This window comes from Oncorhynchus nerka, linkage group LG3 (assembly GCF_034236695.1).
Source record: "Oncorhynchus nerka isolate Pitt River linkage group LG3, Oner_Uvic_2.0, whole genome shotgun sequence".
Taxonomy (NCBI): domain Eukaryota; kingdom Metazoa; phylum Chordata; class Actinopteri; order Salmoniformes; family Salmonidae; genus Oncorhynchus; species Oncorhynchus nerka.
In genome coordinates this window covers 74,166,769-74,188,369 of record NC_088398.1, presented here as the reverse complement: position 1 = coordinate 74,188,369, position 21,601 = coordinate 74,166,769, and the positions used below count along the sequence as shown (strand labels likewise).

Below are 21,601 nucleotides of genomic sequence, written 5' to 3'. Positions count from 1 at the left end.
ACTGATAAGGGATTAGAAGATAGGCCATATTATAAGGTATATAGTGATACTAGGTCACTGGAAGATCTATACGAGGTCAACTCAACCTATCCACCACCAAAATGTACAGCAGACTTCTCAGCAGCCTTCACTACCAGCACCAGAGAAAAGGGGGAAATAAGGAAGGATTTCTTACCTGAATCTCATATAAATGAGCGATGTGGAACTGAACTGTAAATAGAAAGAGAGAGTTAAACTGATACAAAGGACTGGAGATTAAATCACTTACATAGTGTGCTCTCTCACATTTCCCCTTAGAGATGAAACCAAACAGAAGCTCCAGCTGGTAGAAATTCATGAAATGGAGAAAAACATGTTTGTTTTTTACAGCGAGAGCTATGGCAAATAAATCCATGCACTGCTTCTGACTCCCCCCTGTGGTACTGCTTCTGACTCCCCCCTGTGATACTGCCTCTGACTCCCCCCTGTGGTACTGCTTCTGACTCCCCCCTGTGGTACTGCTACTGACTCCCCCCTGTGGTACTGCTACTGACTCCCCCCTGTGGTACTGCTACTGACTCCCCCCTGTGGTACTGCTTCTGACTCCCCCTGTGGTACTGCTTCTGACTCCCCTGTGGTACTGCTTCTGACTCCCCCTGTGGTACTGCTTCTGACTCCCCCTGTGGTACTGCTTCTGACTCCCCCTGTGGTACTGCTTCTGACTCCCCCTGTGGTACTGCTTCTGACACCCCCTGTGGTACTGCTTCTGACTCCCCCTGTGGTACTGCTTCTGACTCCCCCTGTGGTACTGCTTCTGACTCCCCCTGTGGTACTGCTTCTGACTCCCCCTGTGGTACTGACTCCCCTGTGGTACTGCTTCTGACTCCCCCTGTGGTACTGCTTCTGACTCCCCCTGTGGTACTGCTTCTGACTCCCCCTGTGGTACTGCTTCTGACTCCCCCTGTGGTACTGCTTCTGACTCCCCCTGTGGTACTGCTTCTGACTCCCCCTGTGGTACTGCTTCTGACTCCCCTCTGTGGTACTGCTTCTGACTCCCCCTGTGGTACTGCTTCTGACTCCCCCTGTGGTACTGCTTCTGACTCCCCCTGTGGTACTGCTTCTGACTCCCCCTGTGGTACTGCTTCTGACTCCCCCTGTGGTACTGCTTCTGACTCCCCCTGTGGTACTGCTTCTGACTCCCCCTGTGGTACTGCTTCTGACTCCCCCTGTGGTACTGCTTCTCTGACTCCCCCTGTGGTACTGACTCCCCCCCCTGTGGTACTGCTTCTGACTCCCCTGTGGTACTGCTTCTGACTCCCCTGTGGTACTGCTTCTGACTCCCCCTGTGGTACTGCTTCTGACTCCCCCTGTGGTACTGCTTCTGACTCCCCCTGTGGTACTGCTTCTGACTCCCCCTGTGGTACTGCTTCTGACTCCCCCTGTGGTACTGCTTCTGACTCCCCCTGTGGTACTGCTTCTGACTCCCCCTGTGGTACTGCTTCTGACTCCCCCTGTGGTACTGCTTCTGACTCCCCTGTGGTACTGCTTCTGACTCCCCCTGTGGTACTGCTTCTGACTCCCCCTGTGGTACTGCTTCTGACTCCCCCTGTGGTACTGCTTCTGACTCCCCCTGTGGTACTGCTTCTGACTCCCCCTGTGGTACTGCCTCTGCCTCCCCCTGTGGTACTGCCTCCCCCTGTGGTACTGCTTCTGACTCCCCTGTGGTACTGCTTCTGACTCCCCCTGTGGTACTGCTTCTGACTCCCCTGTGGTACTGCTTCTGACTCCCCCTGTGGTACTGCTACTGACTCCCCTGTGGTACTGCTTCTGACTCCCCCTGTGGTACTGCTTCTGACTCCCCCTGTGGTACTGCTTCTGACTCCCCCTGTGGTACTGCTTCTGACTCCCCCTGTGGTACTGCTTCTGACTCCCCCTGTGGTACTGCTTCTGACTCCCCCTGTGGTACTGCTTCTGACTCCCCCTGTGGTACTGCTTCTGACTCCCCCTGTGGTACTGCTTCTGACTCCCCCTGTGGTACTGCCTCTGCCTCCCCCTGTGGTACTGCCTCCCCCTGTGGTACTGCTTCTGACTCCCCCTGTGGTACTGCTTCTGACTCCCCCTGTGGTACTGCTTCTGACTCCCCCTGTGGTACTGCTTCTGACTCCCCCTGTGGTACTGCTTCTGACTCCCCCTGTGGTACTGCTTCTGACTCCCCCTGTGGTACTGGTACTGACTCCCCCTGTGGTACTGACTCCCCCTGTGGTACTGCTTCTGACTCCTCCCTGTGGTACTGCTTCTGACTCCCCCTGTGGTACTGCTTCTGACTCCCCCTGTGGTACTGCTTCTGACTCCCCCTGTGGTACTGCTTCTGACTCCCCCTGTGGTACTGCCTCTGCCTCCGACTCCCCTGTGGTACTGCTTCTGACTCCCCCTGTGGTACTGCTTCTGACTCCCCCTGTGGTACTGACTCCCCCTGTGGTACTGACTCCCCCCTGTGGTACTGACTCCCCCTGTGGTACTGCTTCTGACTCCCCCTGTGGTACTGTTTCTGACTCCCCCTGTGGTACTGCTTCTGACTCCCCCTGTGGTACTGCTTCTGACTCCCCCGTGGTACTGCTTCTGACTCCCCCTGGTACTGGTACTGACTCCCCCCGTGGTACTGCTTCTGACTCCCCCGGTGGTACTGCTTCTGACTCCCCCCGTGGTACTGCTTCTGACTCCCCCTGTGGTACTGCTTCTGACTCCCCCTGTGGTACTGCTTCTGACTCCCCCTGTGGTACTGCTTCTGACTCCCCCTGTGGTACTGCTTCTGACTCCCCCCTGTGGAACTGACTCCCCCTGTGGTACTGCTTCTGACTCCCCCTGTGGTACTGCTTCTGACTCCCCCTGTGTGGTACTGCTTCTGACTCCCCCTGTGGTACTGCTTCTGACTCCCCCTGTGGTACTGCTTCTGACTCCCCCTGTGGTACTGCTTCTGACTCCCCCTGTGGTACTGCTTCTGACTCCCCCCCGTGGTACTGCTTCTGACTCCCCCTGTGGTACTGCTTCTGACTCCCCCTGTGGTACTGCTTCTGACTCCCCCTGTGGTACTGCTTCTGACTCCCCCTGTGGTACTGCTTCTGACTCCCCCTGTGGTACTGCTTCTGACTCCCCCTGTGGTACTGCTTCTGACTCCCCTGTGGTACTGCTTCTGACTCCCCCTGTGGTACTGCTTCTGACTCCCCCTGTGGTACTGCTTCTGACTCCCCCTCGTGGTACTGCTTCTGACTCCCCCTGTGGTGCTTCTGACTCCCCTCGTGGTACTGCTTCTGACTCCCCCCGTGGTACTGGTACTGACTCCCCCGTGGTACTGCCTCTGACTCCCCCTCGTGGTACTGCTTCCCCCAGTGACTCCCCCCCAGTGGTACTGCTTCTGACTCCCCCCGTGGTACTGCTTCTGACTCCCCCGTGGTACTGCTTCTGACTCCCCCCCGTGGTACTGCTTCTGACTCCCCCGTGGTACTGCTTCTGACTCCCCCGTGGTACTGCTTCTGACTCCCCCTGTGGTACTGCTACTGACTCCCCCTGTGGTACTGCTACTGACTCCCCCTGTGGTACTGCTACTGACTCCCCCTGTGGTACTGCTTCTGACTCCCCCTGTGGTACTGCTTCTGACTCCCCCTGTGGTACTGTTTCTGACTCCCCCTGTGGTACTGCTACTGACTCCCCCCTGTGGTACTGCTACTGACTCCCCCGTGGTACTGCTACTGACTCCCCCGTGGTACTGCTTCTGACTCCCCCCTGTGGTACTGCTTCTGAGTCCCTGGGTGCAGACGGAAGGACTCTGCATGGTGTGTGGCAACAGATGGGAGAGAGGTTAGTTCCCCAATGTGTGTGTGTGTGTGTGTGTGTGTGTGTGTGTGTGTGTGTGTGTGTGTGTGTGTGTGCTTAAAATTGCTCACATGTACGTGTGGCAGAGTCTGAGCTCTAGCGAGCAGCTCTCTGCCGATCCCTTCTAATGTGGTCTCCTAGGCAACTCAATCTCAGGCAGGTGTCGGAATGAGCGTGTGTGTGTGTGTCGCCTTGAAAACCCCAGGATCAGGCATACAGACCATGGGGAAATGGCACGGCAACCGGGAGTATATAATGAAATTATAAAAATACCCAGACAGCGTTCTGTGCCATTTCCTTTACGTGGGTTAACACTGACAAATGACCAAGTCAACCTGACACTGTCATTATGGATAATGCATCATCTCACATAGCCAGTGAGTACATAACTCCACATACTGGGGAAAACAGGAAGGGGAATTCATTGGGGTTTCAGTGACAGTACCAAACAGGAAGGGGAATTCATTGGGGTTTCAGTGACGGTACCAAACAGGAAGGGGAATTCATTGGGGTTTCAGTGACGGTACCAAACAGGAAGGGGAATGGTGTGCTTGAGTGTGAGTGTAGAAGAGATGGGGATGTAATGGTTCTTACTTTCAGCTTTGGACAAAGTGCAGGGGTTGGAGTCAATCAAAGCCAGCTGAAAATGCTGCAGAGAGAGAATGCATGTCATTAAGGAGGGTTTCTATGCAGCGTTGGTCCATTATGACAAAAGGTTAGCATTTCACATGAAGTAGACAAAACATGTCCCGCCAGGCTTACAAACAACAGCTAAAGTTTGACAGCGCAACGGACAGAGAGGACGTTCAAAGCCCGGGATGACCATGTGACTAGTCTGCACAACCCTGCTGCAGTGTCTCCTCAACAGCAGACCCATCTCTCCGCGGACGCACACGGCCTGACAACCAGCCTCTCCAACCCGGTTCCTGGAGAGCTACAGTCCCGTGGGGGGGTTTTCCAACCCGAATCTAGCATATACAAATCTAATAATTAGCTGGTTGATAAGCTGAATCAGGTTAGTTACACCTGGGTTGGAGTGAAAATATACAGGAGGGTAGAGGACAGGGCTGGAGTGAAAATATACAGGAGGGTAGAGGACAGGGTTGGAGTGAAAATATACAGGAGGGTAGAGGACAGGGTTGGAGTGAAAATATACAGGAGGGTAGAGGACAGGGTTGGAGTGAAAATATACAGGAGGGTAGAGGACAGGGTTGGAGTGAAAATATACAGGAGGGTAGAGGACAGGGTTGGAGTGAAAATATACAGCAGGGTAGAGGACAGGGTTGGAGTGAAAATATACAGCAGGGTAGAGGACAGGGAAAGGGTTGGAAAGCCCTGCCTTAGAAAATATAATTTCCCCAACTCCCCTAGTCCTGTGTGTAGACCTGATTGGGACTGGATATGTGTATAGGGTATGTTGTTCCCATGGTGACCATTAAAACCTACTCAAAACCTAGAGTCCTCAGAGCATGCGCAGACCAGCTGGCTGGAGTGTTTACAGACATACTCTCCCTGTCCCAGTCTGCTGTCCCCACTTGCTTCAAGATGTCCACCATTGTTCCTACCCAAGAAATCAAAGGTAACTGAACTAAATGACTATCACCCCGTAGCACTCACTTCTGTCATCATGCAGTGCTTTGAGAGGCTGGTTAAGGATCATATCACGTCTACCTTACCTGACACAATAGACCCACTTAACTTGCTTAACGTCCCAATAGATCCACAGACGATGCCATCGCACTGCAGACTGTCCTATCCCGCCTGGACAAGAGGAATACCTATGTCAGAATGCTGTTCATTGACTACAGCTCAGCCTTCAACACCATAGTACCATCCAAGCTCATCATTAAGCTCGAGGCCCATGGGTCTGAACTCCGCCATGTGCAACTGAGTCCTGTACTTCCTGATGGGCCGCCCCCAGGTGGTGAAGGTAGGAAACAACACCTCCACTTGGCTGATCCTCAACACTGGGGACCCACAATGTTGCGTGCTCAGCCCCCTCCTGTACTCCCTGTTCACCCACGACTGCGTGGCCACGCACAGCTCCAACTCAACCATCAAGTTTGCAAATGAGACAACATTAGTAGGCCTGATTACCAACAATGACCAGACAGCCTACAGGAAGGAGGTGAGGGCCTTGACAGAGTGGGGCCAGGAAAATAACCTCTCCCTCAACGTCAACAAAACAAAGGAGCTGATTGTGGACTTCAGGAAACAGCAGAGGGAGCACACCCCTATCCATATTGACGGAACAGCAGCAAAGAAGGTGGAAAGCTTCAAGTTCCTTGGCGTACACATCACTGACGATCTGAAATGGTCCACCTACAGAGACAGTGTGGTGAAGGCGTGACAGCGCCTCTTCAACCTCAGGGGCCCGAAGAAATTCTTCTTTGCCCCTAAGACCCTCAGAAACTTTACAGATGCACAATTGCTAAAAAGATCATCAACCACCCAAGCCACTGCCTGTTCACCCCGCTATCATCCAGAAAACGAGGTCAGCACAGGTGCATCAAAGCTGGGACCGAGGGACTGAAAAACAGCTTCTTTCTCAAGGCTATCAGACTGTTAAATAGCCATCACTAGCCGGCTAACATCCGGCAACTCAACCCTGCACCTTAGAGGCTGCTTCCCTATTTACATAGAAATGGAATCACTGGTCACTTTAATAGTATAATATACTGTATTCTATTCTACTGCATTTTAGCCAAAGCCACTCCGACATTGCTCGTCCTAATATTTATATATTTCTTAATTCCATTATTTTACTTTTAGATGTGTATTGTTATCAATTGTTAGATATTACTGCACTGTTGGAGCTAGGAGCTCAAGCATTTTCACTACAACCACAATAACATATGATTTGATATGGAGATGACTCGATCCATAGGCAAGTGGCAAGTCCCCCCCCCCCCCCACCACCCAACAAAAATGTGCTACCTCTAACCGAGGTATAACAAAACTCCACCAAGGTCTCCCATATATCAAAACTCCACCAAGGTCTCCCATATATCAAAACTCCACCAAGGTCTCCCATATATCAAAACTCCACCAAGGTCTCCCATATATCAAAACTCCACCAAGGTCTCCCATATATCAAAACTCCACCAAGGTCTCCCATATATCAAAACTCCACCAAGGTCTCCCATATATCAAAACGATGGTTGCGTTAAACTATTTTCCTGCAAAAGCGGTTAAATCTATAGATATTTAGACACGCACCCATATCTGAAACAGTGAATAGTAATGCCTGGGGGGGGGGGCACATAAAGTAATGTAACCCAATATTGCACGGCCAGATTGATGTGGAATATGAGTAGTCAATTTTCTGCCCTACATATAACGCATTCGAAAGTATTCAGACCACTTGACTTTTCCCCCCTTTTGTTAAGTTCCAGCCTTGTTCTAAAATGTATTAAATTAATAGTTTTCCTCATTAATTTACACACAATACACCATCGTGACAAAGCAAAAACAGGGTTTAGACTTTTGTAAATGTATTTAAAATAAGAAACAAATACCGTATTTACATAAGTATTCAAGTACTTTGCAATGAGACTCGAAATTGAGCTCAGGTGCATCCTGTTTCCATTGATCATTCGAGAGATGTTCCTACAACTTGATTGGAGTCCACCTGTGGTAAATTCAATTGATTGGACATGATTTGGAAAGGCACACCTGTCTATATAAGTTCCCACAGTTGACAGTGCATGTCAGAGCAAAAACCAAGCCATGTGGTCGAAGGAATTGTCTATAGAGCTCAGAGACAGGATTGTGTCGAGAAACAGATGTAAAACATTTCTGTAGCATTGAAGGTCCCCAAGAACACAGTGGCCTCCATCATCCTTAAATGGAAGAAGTTTTGAACCACCAAGACTACTCCTTGAGCTGGCTGCCAGGCAAAACTGAGCAATCACGGGAGAAGGGCCTTGGTCAGGGAGGTGACCAAGAACCCGATGGTCACTGACAGAGCTCCAGAGTTCCTCTGTTGAGACGGGAGAACCTTCCAGATGGAAGATCAACATTCTCAAGGCTACACTATTTCAACATTTTGTTGTATTAAATCATTAGAGTCTAAACTGTGACTTAGAATTAAATGAAAAATGATTTATTAGGCTCCATCTACAGTGCCTTTGAATAATTTTTCAAAAACATGAGTGTGGCCAGAGTCTGTGGCTTCAGGCTCATGCGGTAGACCAGCAGCGAAGAATATCAGAGCTTGCAGAGCCACTGGGAATGCTAAACACCCTTCTGGTCACTCTTTCCAGGCTGGGCAGGGATGTATAGTTGTTTTTTTCCTGTAGGTAAGCCTAAAGGATTATAGGCAAAATAACCCTATCAAAACAGAAAGCTTCTTGAGAGGTAACTTGCCAGGCCTATTGGGCCTAAAATCAATGGCAGCCTATTGTATAGATAATATAACGAAAATTAATGAAACTTTTAAGAGATCTGATTTTTTTGTTTTGCTACAATGACACACTTTGCTAGCTACCCACCTCCTTCCTTTATGTTATAGCATGTGCACTTACTAAGTACACCATCATGCTTTTGGGATACTTATCTTTTCAGATTTCACAATGATTCTTTAATTGTGGACACTACATCACCACACTCCCTCTCTTGCTCTTGGTCCTCCTAATCTTTAGCGGAACACAAGTAGACCACAAATGCATGCTGGGCATGCCCTGAGCTCGTGAAGTGAGTGTACCCGAGGTAGGCGGCAGGCCCCGGTCTCAACATGTAGTTCAGGCCTCTACTGGTTTCAGTGTCATGTTCTGGTCATGACCCAGTAATGCTGGAGAGCTGCAGGCTTTTGTTCCAGCCGAGCTATACCACACCTGATACCACAACCTACATTTAGGCACCAAGTGTTAGTGTTGGGCTGGAGCGAAAGCCTGCACATGCTACACCCCTATCAGAGTATTACTAGCAGAGCGAAGCTGGAGTGGAGCGAGCAATGGAGCGTGCCCAATTTTGACTGGAGCGTGGCGCCAATTTCCCCAAAGGCTGGAGCGTTGGCCTTCTTGGCCGGTCCAATTACGCTCCAGTAACTTTCACTTCACGAGCTCAGGGCATGCATGGCCCAGCATGCATTGGTAGTCAAAGATGAGGAGGAAATGTAGTGTCCACAACTAAAGAATCATTGTGAAATGTGAAAAGACAAGTATCCCAAAAGCATGGTGGTGTACTTAGTATGTGCACATGCTATAACATAAAGGAAGGAGGTGGGTAGCTAGTGTGTCATTGTAGCAAAGTGTTTCTAAAATAAAAATCAGATCTCATAAAAGTTTTGTTCATTTGTTCTATTATCTATACAATAGGCCATCATTGATTTCGGCCCAATATGCCTGGCATATTACCTCTTTCAAGGAGATTTTCTGTTTTGATAAGGACATTAGGTAAAATAACCCTTTGGTCTACTAAGAGAGAAAAATAATAATAAAACACATCTCTGCCCAACTTGGTAAGAGTGGCCTGAAGGTTGTTTAGCATCCCCAGTGGCTCTCCGAGCACTGAGAGGGTAGTCTCTACTGCTGGCCTGCTCTCCGAGCGCTGAGAGGGTAGTCTCTACTGCTGGCCTGCTCTCCGAGCACTGAGAGGGTAGTCTCTACTGCTGGCCTGCTCTCCGAGCGCTGAGAGGGTAGTCTCTACTGCTGGCCTGCTCTCCGAGCACTGAGAGGGTAGTCTCTACTGCTGGCCTGCTCTCCGAGAGCTGAGAGGGTAGTCTCTACTGCTGGCCTGCTCTCCGAGCGCTGAGAGGGTAGTCTCTACTGCTGGCCTGCTCTCCGAGCGCTGAGAGGGTAGTCTCTACTGCTGGCCTGCTCTCCGAGCGCTGAGAGGGTAGTCTCTACTGCTGGCCTGCTCTCCGAGCGCTGAGAGGGTAGTCTCTACTGCTGGCCTGCTCTCCGAGCGCTGAGAGGGTAGTCTCTACTGCTGGCCTGCTCTCCGAGCGCTGAGAGGGTAGTCTCTACTGCTGGCCTGCTCTCCGAGCGCTGAGAGGGTAGTCTCTACTGCTGGCCTGCTCTCCGAGCGCTGAGAGGGTAGTCTCTACTGCTGGCCTGCCTGCTCTCCGAGCGCTGAGAGGGTAGTCTCTACTGCTGGCCTGCTCTCCGAGCGCTGAGAGGGTAGTCTCTACTGCTGGCCTGCTCTCCGAGCGCTGAGAGGGTAGTCTCTACTGCTGGCCTGCTCTCCAGACATCATCGCTTGAGCCTGAAGCCAAACTCATGTTTCGAAATGTTGTTTAAATGCTGAGTGCCAGCCTAGTGTCACTCTCGCAATTGCTTCACAATGTAGTTCTTTGTAGACTATGGCCTAGAAATAATTGAAATAAAATAGCATAAATAATACATTTTTATTTGTTTTTAGACTACCTGTCTGGCTCCTGAAATATTTAGAGTTTTATATGCTTTTTAAAAACGACATGTAGCCTATTTGAAATGAGTGATTTTAATGAATGGAGCAAATTCGGAGCGTCAGTTTTTTTTTAATACGTTTTTTTCCTTCGGGGGAGCGTTTTTTAGCAGAGAGGATTTTAGCAGAGCGGGTGGAAAGGTTGTGCGCAAGCACCATTCCATGAGCTTGGAGCTTTGATTTCCGACCGCTCAGCTCAGATACTCTGACCCCTACACAAATACACCATGACAATAATGCTTAAGCTCCAAGAAAATAAAAAAACTTATCACAGGTTCTGCAGCACGCCTTATTACTCTGTGTTAGACAACATCTTATTGCCATCACCAGCCTGTGACACACCAACAGAACATAGTATAATAATTAAGCAGCAAGGCACGAGGGGGTGTGGTATATGGCCAATATATCACGGCTAAGGGCTGTTAGGCGCGACACAAACTTCCGAGGTGCCTTATTGCTGTTATAAACTGGCTACCAACATAATTAGAGCAGTAAAAATGCATGTTTGTCATACCCGTGGTATACGGTCTGATATACCATGGCTGTCAGCCAATCAGCATTCAGGGCTCAAACCACCCAGTTTATAATAAAAAACATACTGTAACATATGCACACACTGTACTGGTAATGTAACACTGGAAACAAAGGAATGTAACCCAAATCAAAGAGATAAGGCATAACACCTCATCAAAAATAACAGAGGCACCTGTCTAGAATAAACATACTTAACTTCTTCGATATAGCTCTTTTAATCTTTGGGTAAAAAAAACGTTCTGGTTTTAAACAAGATATTTTGTCAGGAAAAGATGCTTGACTATGCATATAATTGACAGCTTTGGAAAGAAAACACTGACGTTTCCAAAACTGCAAAGATATTATCTGTGAGTGCCACAGAACTGATGCTACAGGCGAAACCAAGATGAAATTTCAAACAGGAAATGCCCCAGATTTTGAAGGCGTTGTGTTCCAATGTCTCCTTATATGGCTGTGAATGCGCCAGGAATGAGCCTACACTTTCTGTCGTTTCCCCAAGGTGTCTGCAGCATTGTGACGTATTTGTAGGCATATCATTGGAAGATTGACCATAAGAGACTACATTTACCAGGTGTCCGCCCGGTGTCCTCCGTCGAAATTATTGCGTAATCTCCAGCTGCGTGTATTTTTCCATTTCCTTCAGAGGAGAAACCCAACTGCCACGAATGATTTATCATCGAATAGATATGTGAAAAACACCTTGAGGATTGATTCTAAACAACGTTTGCCATGTTTCTGTCGATATTATGGAGTTAATTTGGAAAAAAGTTTGGCGTTGTAATGACTGAATTTTGACTGAATCTTTTTGGAAAAACTGAACATTTGCTATCTAACTGAGAGTCTCTTCATTGAAAACATCCGAAGTTCTTCAAAGGTAAATTATTTTATTTGAATGCTTTTCTTGTTTTTGTGAAAATGTTGCCTGCTGAATGCTAGGCTTAATGCTATGCTAGCTATCAATACTCTTACACAAATGCTTGTGTAGCTATGGTTGAAAAGCGTATTTTGAAAATCTGAGATGACAGTGTTGTTAACAAAAGGCTAAGCTTGTGAGTGAATATATTTCTTTCATTTGCGATTTTCATGAATAGTTAACGTTGCGTTATGGTAATGAGCTTGAGGCTATGATTACGCTCCCGGATACGGGATTGCTTGACGCAAGAAGTTAACGGTGTCACACACAGAGTCACATGTCAATGTCAGGCAGATAAAAATCAGGCTGCCTCAGCCAACCTCCCTCCCCCACACCTCCCTCAGCCAACCTGCTTCCCCCACACCTCAGTCAGCCAACCTCCCTCAGCCAACCTCCCTCCCCCACACGTCCCTCAGCCAACCTCCCTCCCCCACACCTCCCTCAGCCAACCTCCCTCAGCCATGCTCCCTCCCCCACACCTCCCTCAGCCATGCTCCCTCCCCCACACCTCCCTCAGCCATGCTCCCTCCCTCACACCTCCCTCAGCCAACCTCCCTCAGCCATGCTCCTCCCCCACACCTCCCTCAGCCAACCTCCCTCAGCCAACCTCCCTCCCCCACACCTCCCTCAGCCAACCTCCCTCAGCCATGCTCCCTCCCCCACACCTCCCTCCCCCACACCTCCCTCAGCCAACCTCCCTCAGCCATGCTCCCTCCCCCACACCTCCCTCAGCCATGCTCCCTCCCCCACACCTCCCTCAGCCATGCTCCCTCCCTCACACCTCCCTCAGCCAACCTCCCTCAGCCATGCTCCCTCCCCCACACCTCCCTCAGCCAACCTCCCTCAGCCAACCTCCCTCCCCCACACCTCCCTCAGCCAACCTCCCTCCCCCACACCTCCCCCCCCCCACCTCAGCCAACCTCCCTCCCCCACACCTCCCTCAGCCAACCTCCCTCAGCCATGCTCCCTCCCCCACACCTCAGTCAGCCAACCTCCCTCAGCCAACCTCCCTCCCCCACACGTCCCTCAGCCAACCTCCCTCCCCCACACTCCCTCAGCCAACCTCCCTCAGCCATGCTCCCTCCCCACACCTCCCTCAGCCATGCTCCCTCCCCCACACCTCCTCAGCCATGCTCCCTCCCCCACACCTCCCTCAGCCATGCTCCCTCCCCTACACCTCCCTCAGCCATGCTCCCTCCCTCACACCTCCCTCAGCCAACCTCCCTCAGCCATGCTCCCTCCCCCACACCTCCCTCCCCCAACCTCCCTCCCCCCACACCTCCCTCAGCCAACCTCCCTCCCCCACACCTCAGTCAGAGCTGGCAGAGTCACAGTTCAGCTAATCACACACACACACACACACACACACACACAAAGCTGAGGAGATATACCCGGAACAAACAAACACTTCTCATCAAACACACTCAACATGGAAAATGTATCACTAGACCAAAACACAAACAATACTCTACCATGCATGCCAAACCTTCTGTACGATGCAGGACCTGCCTGAAACATCATAATATCTTCCAGCAGCTCTCTACAGCTCCTCCTTGCCCCTTCTCTCCCTCTACAGCTCTCTAGAGCTCCTCCTTGCACCTTCTCTCCCTCTATACAGCTCTTCCTTTCTCCCTCTCTACAGCTCTCCAGACTGCTGCAGTAGAGGATCTCCCCCTCTCGGTGTCACTGATTACTATTCAGCAGATGGCTGCAGTAGAGGATCTCCCTCTCACCCCAGGAAGAAGGATTCTCATCAGCTGACTAATATGTACCAATCAATTCCTCTAGTGATCCCTAACCCTCTCCCTCGGTCTCCCTCACTGCCTACATTAGCACCTGCTGAGAGAGTGACTGAGTGGGTGTGTTTGTTGTAGATACAGTAGTATCTGCTGTCAAAAGCACATCAATTTATGCAAAATGGCTGGAGATTTCCATAGGTTGGCTCATTGATTCCTTTTACATGAAAATACAAACCGTCTCTATGCCTTTTCTCTATCCAGCCAACTTGCCTCTCCCCCTCCCTCTTTCAGGAGGGAGGGAAACCACTTCCACTAGGCCGGTATGCACCACCCCTGCTTTACCCTCTCCCTTCCTTTACCCTCTCACCACTCAGCCTCCCTTCCATTCAGTCTGCTAGTACCTTCTCACCACTCAGCCTCCCTTCCATTCAGTCTGCTCGTACCCTCTCACCACTCAGCCCCCCTTCCATTCAGTCTGCTAGTACCCTCTCACCACTCAGCCTTCCTTCCATTCAGTCTGCTCGTACCCTCTCACCACTCAGCCCCCCTTCCATTCAGTCTGCTCGTACCCTCTCACCACTCAGCCTCCCTTCCATTCAGTCTGCTCGTACCCTCTCACCACTCAGCCTCCCTTCCATTCAGTCTGCTCGTACCCTCTCACCACTCAGCCTCCCTTCCACCGTCCCACTCCATTCCATGTAAACCCACCGTTCCACATTCCATTCCATGTAAACCCACCGTCCCACATTCCATGTAAACCCACCGTCCCCCACTCCATTCCATGTAAACCCACCGTTCCACATTCCATTCCATGTAAACCCACCGTCCCCCTCTCCATTCCATGTAAACCCACCGTCCCACATTCCATTCCATGTAAACCCACCGTCCCACTCCATGTAAACCCACCGTTCCACATTCCATGTAAACCCACCGTTCCACATTCCATGTAAACCCACCGTCCCACTCCATTCCATGTAAACCCACCGTCCCACTCCATTCCATGTAAACCCACCGTCCCACTCCATTCCATGTAAACCCACCGTCCCACTCCATTCCATGTAAACCCACCGTCCCACTCCATTCCATGTAAACCCACCGTCCCACTCCATTCCATGTAAACCCACCGTCCCACTCCATTCCATGTAAACCCACCGTCCCACTCCATTCCATGTAAACCCACCGTCCCACTCCATTCCATGTAAACCCACCGTCCCACTCCATTCCATGTAAACCCACCGTCCCACTCCATTCCATGTAAACCCACCGTCCCACTCCATTCCATGTAAACCCACCGTCCCACTCCATTCCATGTAAACCCACCGTCCCACTCCATTCCATGTAAACCCACCGTCCCACTCCATTCCATGTAAACCCACCGTCCCACTCCATTCCATGTAAACCCACCGTCCCACTCCATTCCATGTAAACCCACCGTCCCACTCCATTCCATGTAAACCCACCGTCCCACTCCATTCCATGTAAACCCACCGTCCCACTCCATTCCATGTAAACCCACCGTTCCACTCCATTCCATGTAAACCCACCGTTCCACATTCCATGTAAACCCACCGTCCCACTCCATTCCATGTAAACCCACCGTCCCACTCCATTCCATGTAAACCCACCGTCCCACTCCATTCCATGTAAACCCACCGTCCCACTCCATTCCATGTAAACCCACCGTTCCACATTCCATGTAAACCCACCGTTCCACTCCATTCCATGTAAACCCACCGTCCCACTCCATTCCATGTAAACCCACCGTTCCACATTCCAAGTAAACCCACCGTCCCACATTCCATTTTAGACTCAGACAGTCTACTACATGCTCCTCCTCTCTAAGCTCTGCTGGTAATAATAGCACCATTCAACCCCTATCCAATGCATGGCAGCTCTAACCCTGTCTGGTTCAGAAGCACTCAGGTGCGCGTGTCTGGTCTGGACAAAACAAAGCAGAACAAAGTATACATTCAGACGTATCACTTTCACAGAGGAGAAAAGACACAGAGATCCACCCTAGCTTATAGTGTCAATGTCAATGGCACCAAACAGGCCTACACACCCACCAGACAGGCCTACACACCCACCAGACAGGCCTACACACCCACCAGACAGACCTACACACCCACCAGACAGGCCTACACACCCACCAGACAGGCCTACACACCCACCAGACAGGCCTACACACCCACCAGACAGGCCTACACACCCACCAGACAGGCTATTCTTTTCTACACATACTCCAGTAGGGAAGATTGTTCTGTGAAATAGGAGACAGACTGTCATAAAGGAGAGCACTGATACATACCTAGGCTTTATACATCAGCAGGCTGTCCCTGACTAAAGAAAATCTTGGTCGACCAAAAGTTGTCTGTTCTTTCAACCAATCGATTGGTTTACATTTTTAAAAGTGTATTTTTACATATATAGACACACCCTGTGTGTTTTTAATAGAATCAACGATATGCATTGAGCTGGTCTGATTCTTTAAGCTTACGGTTTGATGAAATAAGACAAAATGACTCAAGAGAGAGGCAGAGATCTAGATATGTTGACATTCTCAATATTGTTGATATTCTAAAAAAAGACCCAAGCCAATAATAATAACACATGCCTCATGATACACTTCTCCGATCATTCATTACTGCTGCAGTGAGTGATGTAGCACTGAGTGGAAAAATAGGAAAAACATTTCATGTCTTAAAAAGTGTTGAAAGTGCTGTGTAAGAACTAAAAAACATGAATTCACTCAAAAACAGCAGCTATTTGCTGTATTCTTTGACCGTCTCTCTCTAGTCATTGCTTTAAATGTTTTGAAACCTCACAAGATCAACTTTGCTGTAGCTTTCTTTTATGCCAACGGTAGATTTATAGTGCACTTGATTTGCTCACAATAAGGATTAGGCACAAGAGAGGAATTTGTGGTTTGCCTTCAAAATAAAAGTATGTCATCGACAGTGATACAAATTAATACAAAAAGGTAGAATTATGTCATACTTTTATTTTGATGGCTAAATGCAAACTCCACTATTGTGACTAATCCTTATTGTGGCTAGCTTCACATAGATGGGTCCGGCCACCATTAATCAAATAAGAAATGTCTTATAAATTAGGGTTATTTTAGATGATGACACCTAGATTGCCGTTTTGCTATGTTTCTGAGGAAAAACATTGTTTGCATCAATGAGCTAGCTTCTTTTTTTTTATGACCAGCACTGTAGGTGCGCGAGACAACTTTACCATCATCAAGGCATATGTATCAATGAATCATTGTGACGTGAAATACGAGTGATAGTGTAATAACTACGTAAGAAATGCATGAATGCGTTAAATTATTATGTGACGTGCAGTCATATTCAGGTCCTGATTGGTCAACAAGCTTATTTGACACGTCAAATAGTGTTATTGAACATGTATATTTTTTGACAAGCAAAGACCCAAACAGCATTCCCATAAAAATCCTGGTTGAGAATGAAACAACTGAACAACGAAACAGCACAGCAAGCAAAGTGAAAGAAATAGCTTTTGATGATGTTTTACTGGTAATGGGGACATACATAAATGGCAACAAAATAACTTTTTGGTCAGTGTGTGTGTGTGTGTGTGTGTAACCTTTATTTAACTAGGCAAGACAGTTAAGAATAAATTCTTATTTACAATGACTGCCTACCCCGGCCATACCCAGACGACGCTGGGCCAATTGTGCGCCACCTTATGGGACTCCCAATCACAGCCGGATGTGATACAGCCTGGATTCAAACCAGGGAGTGTAGTGATGCCTCTTGCACTGAGATGCAGTGCCTTAGACCGCTGTGTCCATGTGTGTTAACTATTTAACTATACTAGAATGCTTCAAAAGGCAGCTAAAATGTTAAATATAAGTTATCGGTATCTTTTTTTTGGCAAGGAAAATATCGGATATCGGCCAAAAAGGGCATATCGGTGCATCACTACCCAAAATGAGTACCGGAACCTATTTCAGTTCAAGTCAAGCACTGACAAGAAGTAATCAGGTAGGCCTGTTCTATGATGTTTCCACTGGATCAGAACATGACATTTTTCTCTTTCACGCTGAGAGGTTTTTGAAAGGGAGAGCGCTGGAAAGATTTTTCAAATACATTGAGGAATTGGTTGTCATTCTCAATGGATGTAAAAACAGCATTTGTTTGCTTGATGTTTGAGGTGAAGAAAACATTACTCTGAGAAGCTCCACACGTCATTAGTGGTGGCAGGTGAAGCAAATCAGGAACACCATCACATCCCCATATACATTTGCTCGCAGCCCAGATAGCCTATATACTTCTATGCATAATCAGGTGCGCGTCCTTACTCAACATTGACAGAATCGCTCCAAACTAAACATAATGACTAAATTGAATTGACAAAACTTGTAAATGGAATGAAAATAAACAAAAACGTGTTTCTTGCAAGCGTAGCATAGGTTCTGAAAACACTGTGTCCACTCCAACAATGTGAACAGTAAGACTGGAATAATTAAAATAATCATAAATTGAATGCATTAACATAAACTACCATAATCGAACAAACGTAGATTAGAAACGATAGGAAGTACGGTAAACGTGCTACTGATGATACATGTAATGGGGAAGTGATATAGACTAAAAATCAAATGCAGTCGACTAATTGGGATCAGCCCTTTAATAGTACATACCTTCAGACTGGACTCGTAATTGGTGTTGCCTTTAAACATGAGGCCCAGTCTCATGTGGATCTCTGTGGCTCGGCAGAAACTGGGGTCAATATAGAGCCCATCCTGAAATGCTTTTATCGCCCTGCATACAGAGAGAAACAGGAGGAGAGAATTAAACATAGGATGGAACAAAACACACCCCCCCAAAAAAAAAAAAAAAATCACAAAAGCAAAATGTGTAGAAATAACAATATGTTAAATGAGGCTGCTTTTTTTCTGGGATAAAAATCGAGGAACAAAAACCTTGACATGCTCCTACTATTGTAAAATACATTTTGTATTTTACATTCAGAGGCGTGGAAGAGTCCTGCAGCTCTCTGCCTTGCTAGAGCATCTCTGGATTGAGCCACAGAGAATGAGAGAGAATAAACAGAAGCAAGAGAGCAAGCAGCTCTGTTACCGTGGCAACATAACCCCCATCCATAACAACACTGATGTAAACCACATAAACAAACTATATAGGCTGCAAAATAAACATGACCCACTCTACTGCTTCACCCCTCTGATATACAAATACCCGTATTCAACACATAAACAAACAATTACAAGAACCTACACAAACCAAAACAATTCACTCACAGTGCAGTTGTGAAAACAAAGGCTATCGCATGTCAGGGCCACAGCACGAGAGACGACAGTAGAAACACTGATCTCACTACACACAAACTCACAGGATAAGCATTCTGAACCCATTGGCCTCACTCCCCCTCCCCCTCCTTTCCCTGTTCCAATCCTTCATCCCTCGCTCCCTCCCTCTCTCTTATTCATTCCTTCCTTCCAGAGTGGTAGGCACATTAGCTTCTCTAGGCTGGAACAGATTGGCAGTGAAAATGAGTGCACAGCAGACAAGCTAACAGAAAACCAGAATGGTAGAGACAGAGGGAGAACATTAAACAGTCCCCAGGCCAGACAGACTGGTAGAGACAGAGGGAGAACATTAAACAGTCCCCAGGCCAGACAGACTGGTAGAGACAGGAGGCATAACATTAAACAGTCCCCAGGCCAGACAGACTGGTAGAGACAGAGGGAGAACATTAAACAGTCCCCAGGCCAGACAGACTGGTAGAGACAGAGGGAGAACATTAAACAATGCAAAGTGTTCTCTGACTGAACCCCAATAATACTATAATTATGCTATTACTGACAAAATCCTGTTGTATTATCTAATGTAGGGAATATGTCCCACCGCTCTACTAGTCCAGCCCTGTAGCTCTCTAGGACCAGACTACTGCTCTACTAGTCCAGCCCTGTAGCTCTCTAGGACCAGACTACTGTTCTACTAGGACCAGGGTTGGTTGGAGACCACAGCTCTAGCTGTGTAATTCTCTAGGACCAGGGTTGGTTGAAGACCACAGCTCTAGTCCTGTAACTCTAGGACCAGGGTTGGTTGGAGACCACAGCTCTAGTCCTGTAGCTCTCGGACCAGGGTTGGTTGGAGACCACAGCTCTAGCTGTGTAGCTCTCTAGGACCAGGGTTGGTTGGAGACCACAGCTCTAGCTGTGTAGCTCTCTAGGACCAGGGTTGGTTGAAGACCACAGCTCTAGCCCTGTAGCTCTCTAGGACCAGGGTTGGTTGGAGACCACAGCTCTAGCCCTGTAACTCTAGAACCAGGGTTGGTTGGAGACCACAGCTCTAGTCCTGTAACTCTAGGACCAGGGTTGGTTGGAGACCACAGCTCTAGTCCTGTAGCTCTCTAGGACCAGGGTTGGTTGAAGACCACAGCTCTAGCCCTGTAGCTCTCTAGGACCAGGGTTGGTTGGAGACCACAACTCTAGCCCTGTAACTCTCTCAGACCAGGGTTGGTTGAAGACCACAGCTCTAGCCCTGTAGTTCTCTAGGACCAGGGTTGGTTGGAGACCACAGCTCTAGCCCTGTAACTCTCTAGGACCAGGGTTGGTTGGAGACCACAGCTCTAGCCCTGTAGCTCTCTAGGACCAGGGTTGGTTGGAGACCACAGCTCTAGCCCTGTAGCTCTCTCAGACCAGGGTTGGTTGGAGACATCTGGTAACATTACATTTGATAGTGCTGCATTCCTCTGTAGCCTCTAGCTGTTTAAAGTAAGTTGTAGTACATAGAGGGAACCCAGATTACATGCTTCCCTGTAGCCCCCTAATCAAAGTTTGTTTGCGTACACAGATGTGCAGAAATGTTTTTGTTTCTAGCTCCAACAGGGCAGTAAGACCTAGCAATAGAACAATATATATATAATCCAGGTCGAGGTGAGAATTATTTAAGACATTGTTTGAAGGTTAGGGTTTCAGATGTTTTCGGAAGATGGCCAGGGCTCTGCTGTCCTAGCTGAGCGGGAGCTGCCCTCCCGTAGGGGTGGGAGGACCAAGACACCTAAGGTGGCAGAACAGAGTGCTCGGATTGGGGTGCAGGGTTTGAGCATAGCCTGAAGGTGGGGAGGGGCAGTTCCTCTTCCTCTTCCGTAGGGAAGTACCATGGTCTTGTAGTGGATGTGACCTTCGACTGGAAGCCAGTGGAGTGTACAGAGGAGCAGGGTGACATGGGAGAACTTAGGAAGGTTAAAGACCAGGCGAGCTCCAGTGTTCTGGATAAGTTGCATGGGTTTGATGGCCCAGCCAACAATGAGTTGCAGTAGTCCAGACAGGAGAGAACAAGTGTCTGGATTAGGACCTGTGCTACTTCCTGTGTGAGGCAGGGTCGTACTCTACGGATGTTGTAGAGCATAAAACTGCAGGAGCAGGTCACTGCTTCGATGTTTGCAGAGAACGACAGGGTGTTTCTCCAGGGACACGCCAAGGTTCTTTGCACTCTGGGGGGGCGACACTGGAGTTCTCTACCGTGATGGTCCGACTTGGCTTTACAGCATGTAGATTCAAGATGGCTCCTAGTCAGGGCAATATGACCTTCCTAGCTGCATTATTCTCTATGGAATTACTGAAATGTAGATGCATAATGACTACCTAGACAACATGTAGATTCAAGATGGCTCCTAGTCAGGGCAATATGACCTTCCTAGCTGCATTATTCTCTATGGAATTACTCAAATGTAGATGCATAATGACTACCTAGACAACATGTAGATTCAAGATGGCTCCTAGTCAGGGCAATATGACCTTCCTAGCTGCATTATTCTCTATGGAATTACTGAAATGTAGATGCATAATGACTGCCTAGACAACATGTAGATTCAAGATGGCATCAAGTTGCCATATGGAATTTCTCCATATGGAAACCAACATAGCGGGCCTACCTTCTCTGTCCTGCCTGGGCCTCTGAGGAGGAGAGCTGCACTGACCTAGACAGGGAGAAAGGGCACCTACAGTAGTCAATATCAGGCAATGCCACAGATGCCTAACACCACTACACAGCAAAGTACTTACTCAACAAGGTCCCAACTTCAACTCTAAAGTATAGTAATATATTCCCTATAAGAGGTATATGGGGAGAGAGAGTATTTTGGTAAAAAGCTTCTGGGG

The 21,601-nt window shown here is 48.6% G+C and overlaps 1 protein-coding gene across 5 annotated transcripts in view; it reads right to left on the bottom strand.

Annotated features, from left to right (window-relative positions):
* The window catches only part of LOC115115956 (lysine-specific demethylase 6A-like), an 87,535-nt gene that overhangs the window by 44,373 nt on the left and 21,561 nt on the right, over positions 1–21,601 (bottom strand). For 2 of the 5 annotated variants that reach the window (XM_065015745.1, XM_065015750.1), the window contains exons 6-9: positions 21,376–21,420; positions 18,116–18,236; positions 4,444–4,498; positions 176–210 (exon numbers count right to left, since the gene is read on the bottom strand). In XM_065015745.1, coding sequence (XP_064871817.1) covers positions 176–210; positions 4,444–4,498; positions 18,116–18,236; positions 21,376–21,420 — 256 coding nt within the window. The remainder of the gene's footprint in view (positions 1–175; positions 211–4,443; positions 4,499–18,115; positions 18,237–21,375; positions 21,421–21,601) is intronic. The other 3 variants (XM_065015757.1, XM_065015762.1, XM_065015769.1) reach the window with 2 other exon arrangements.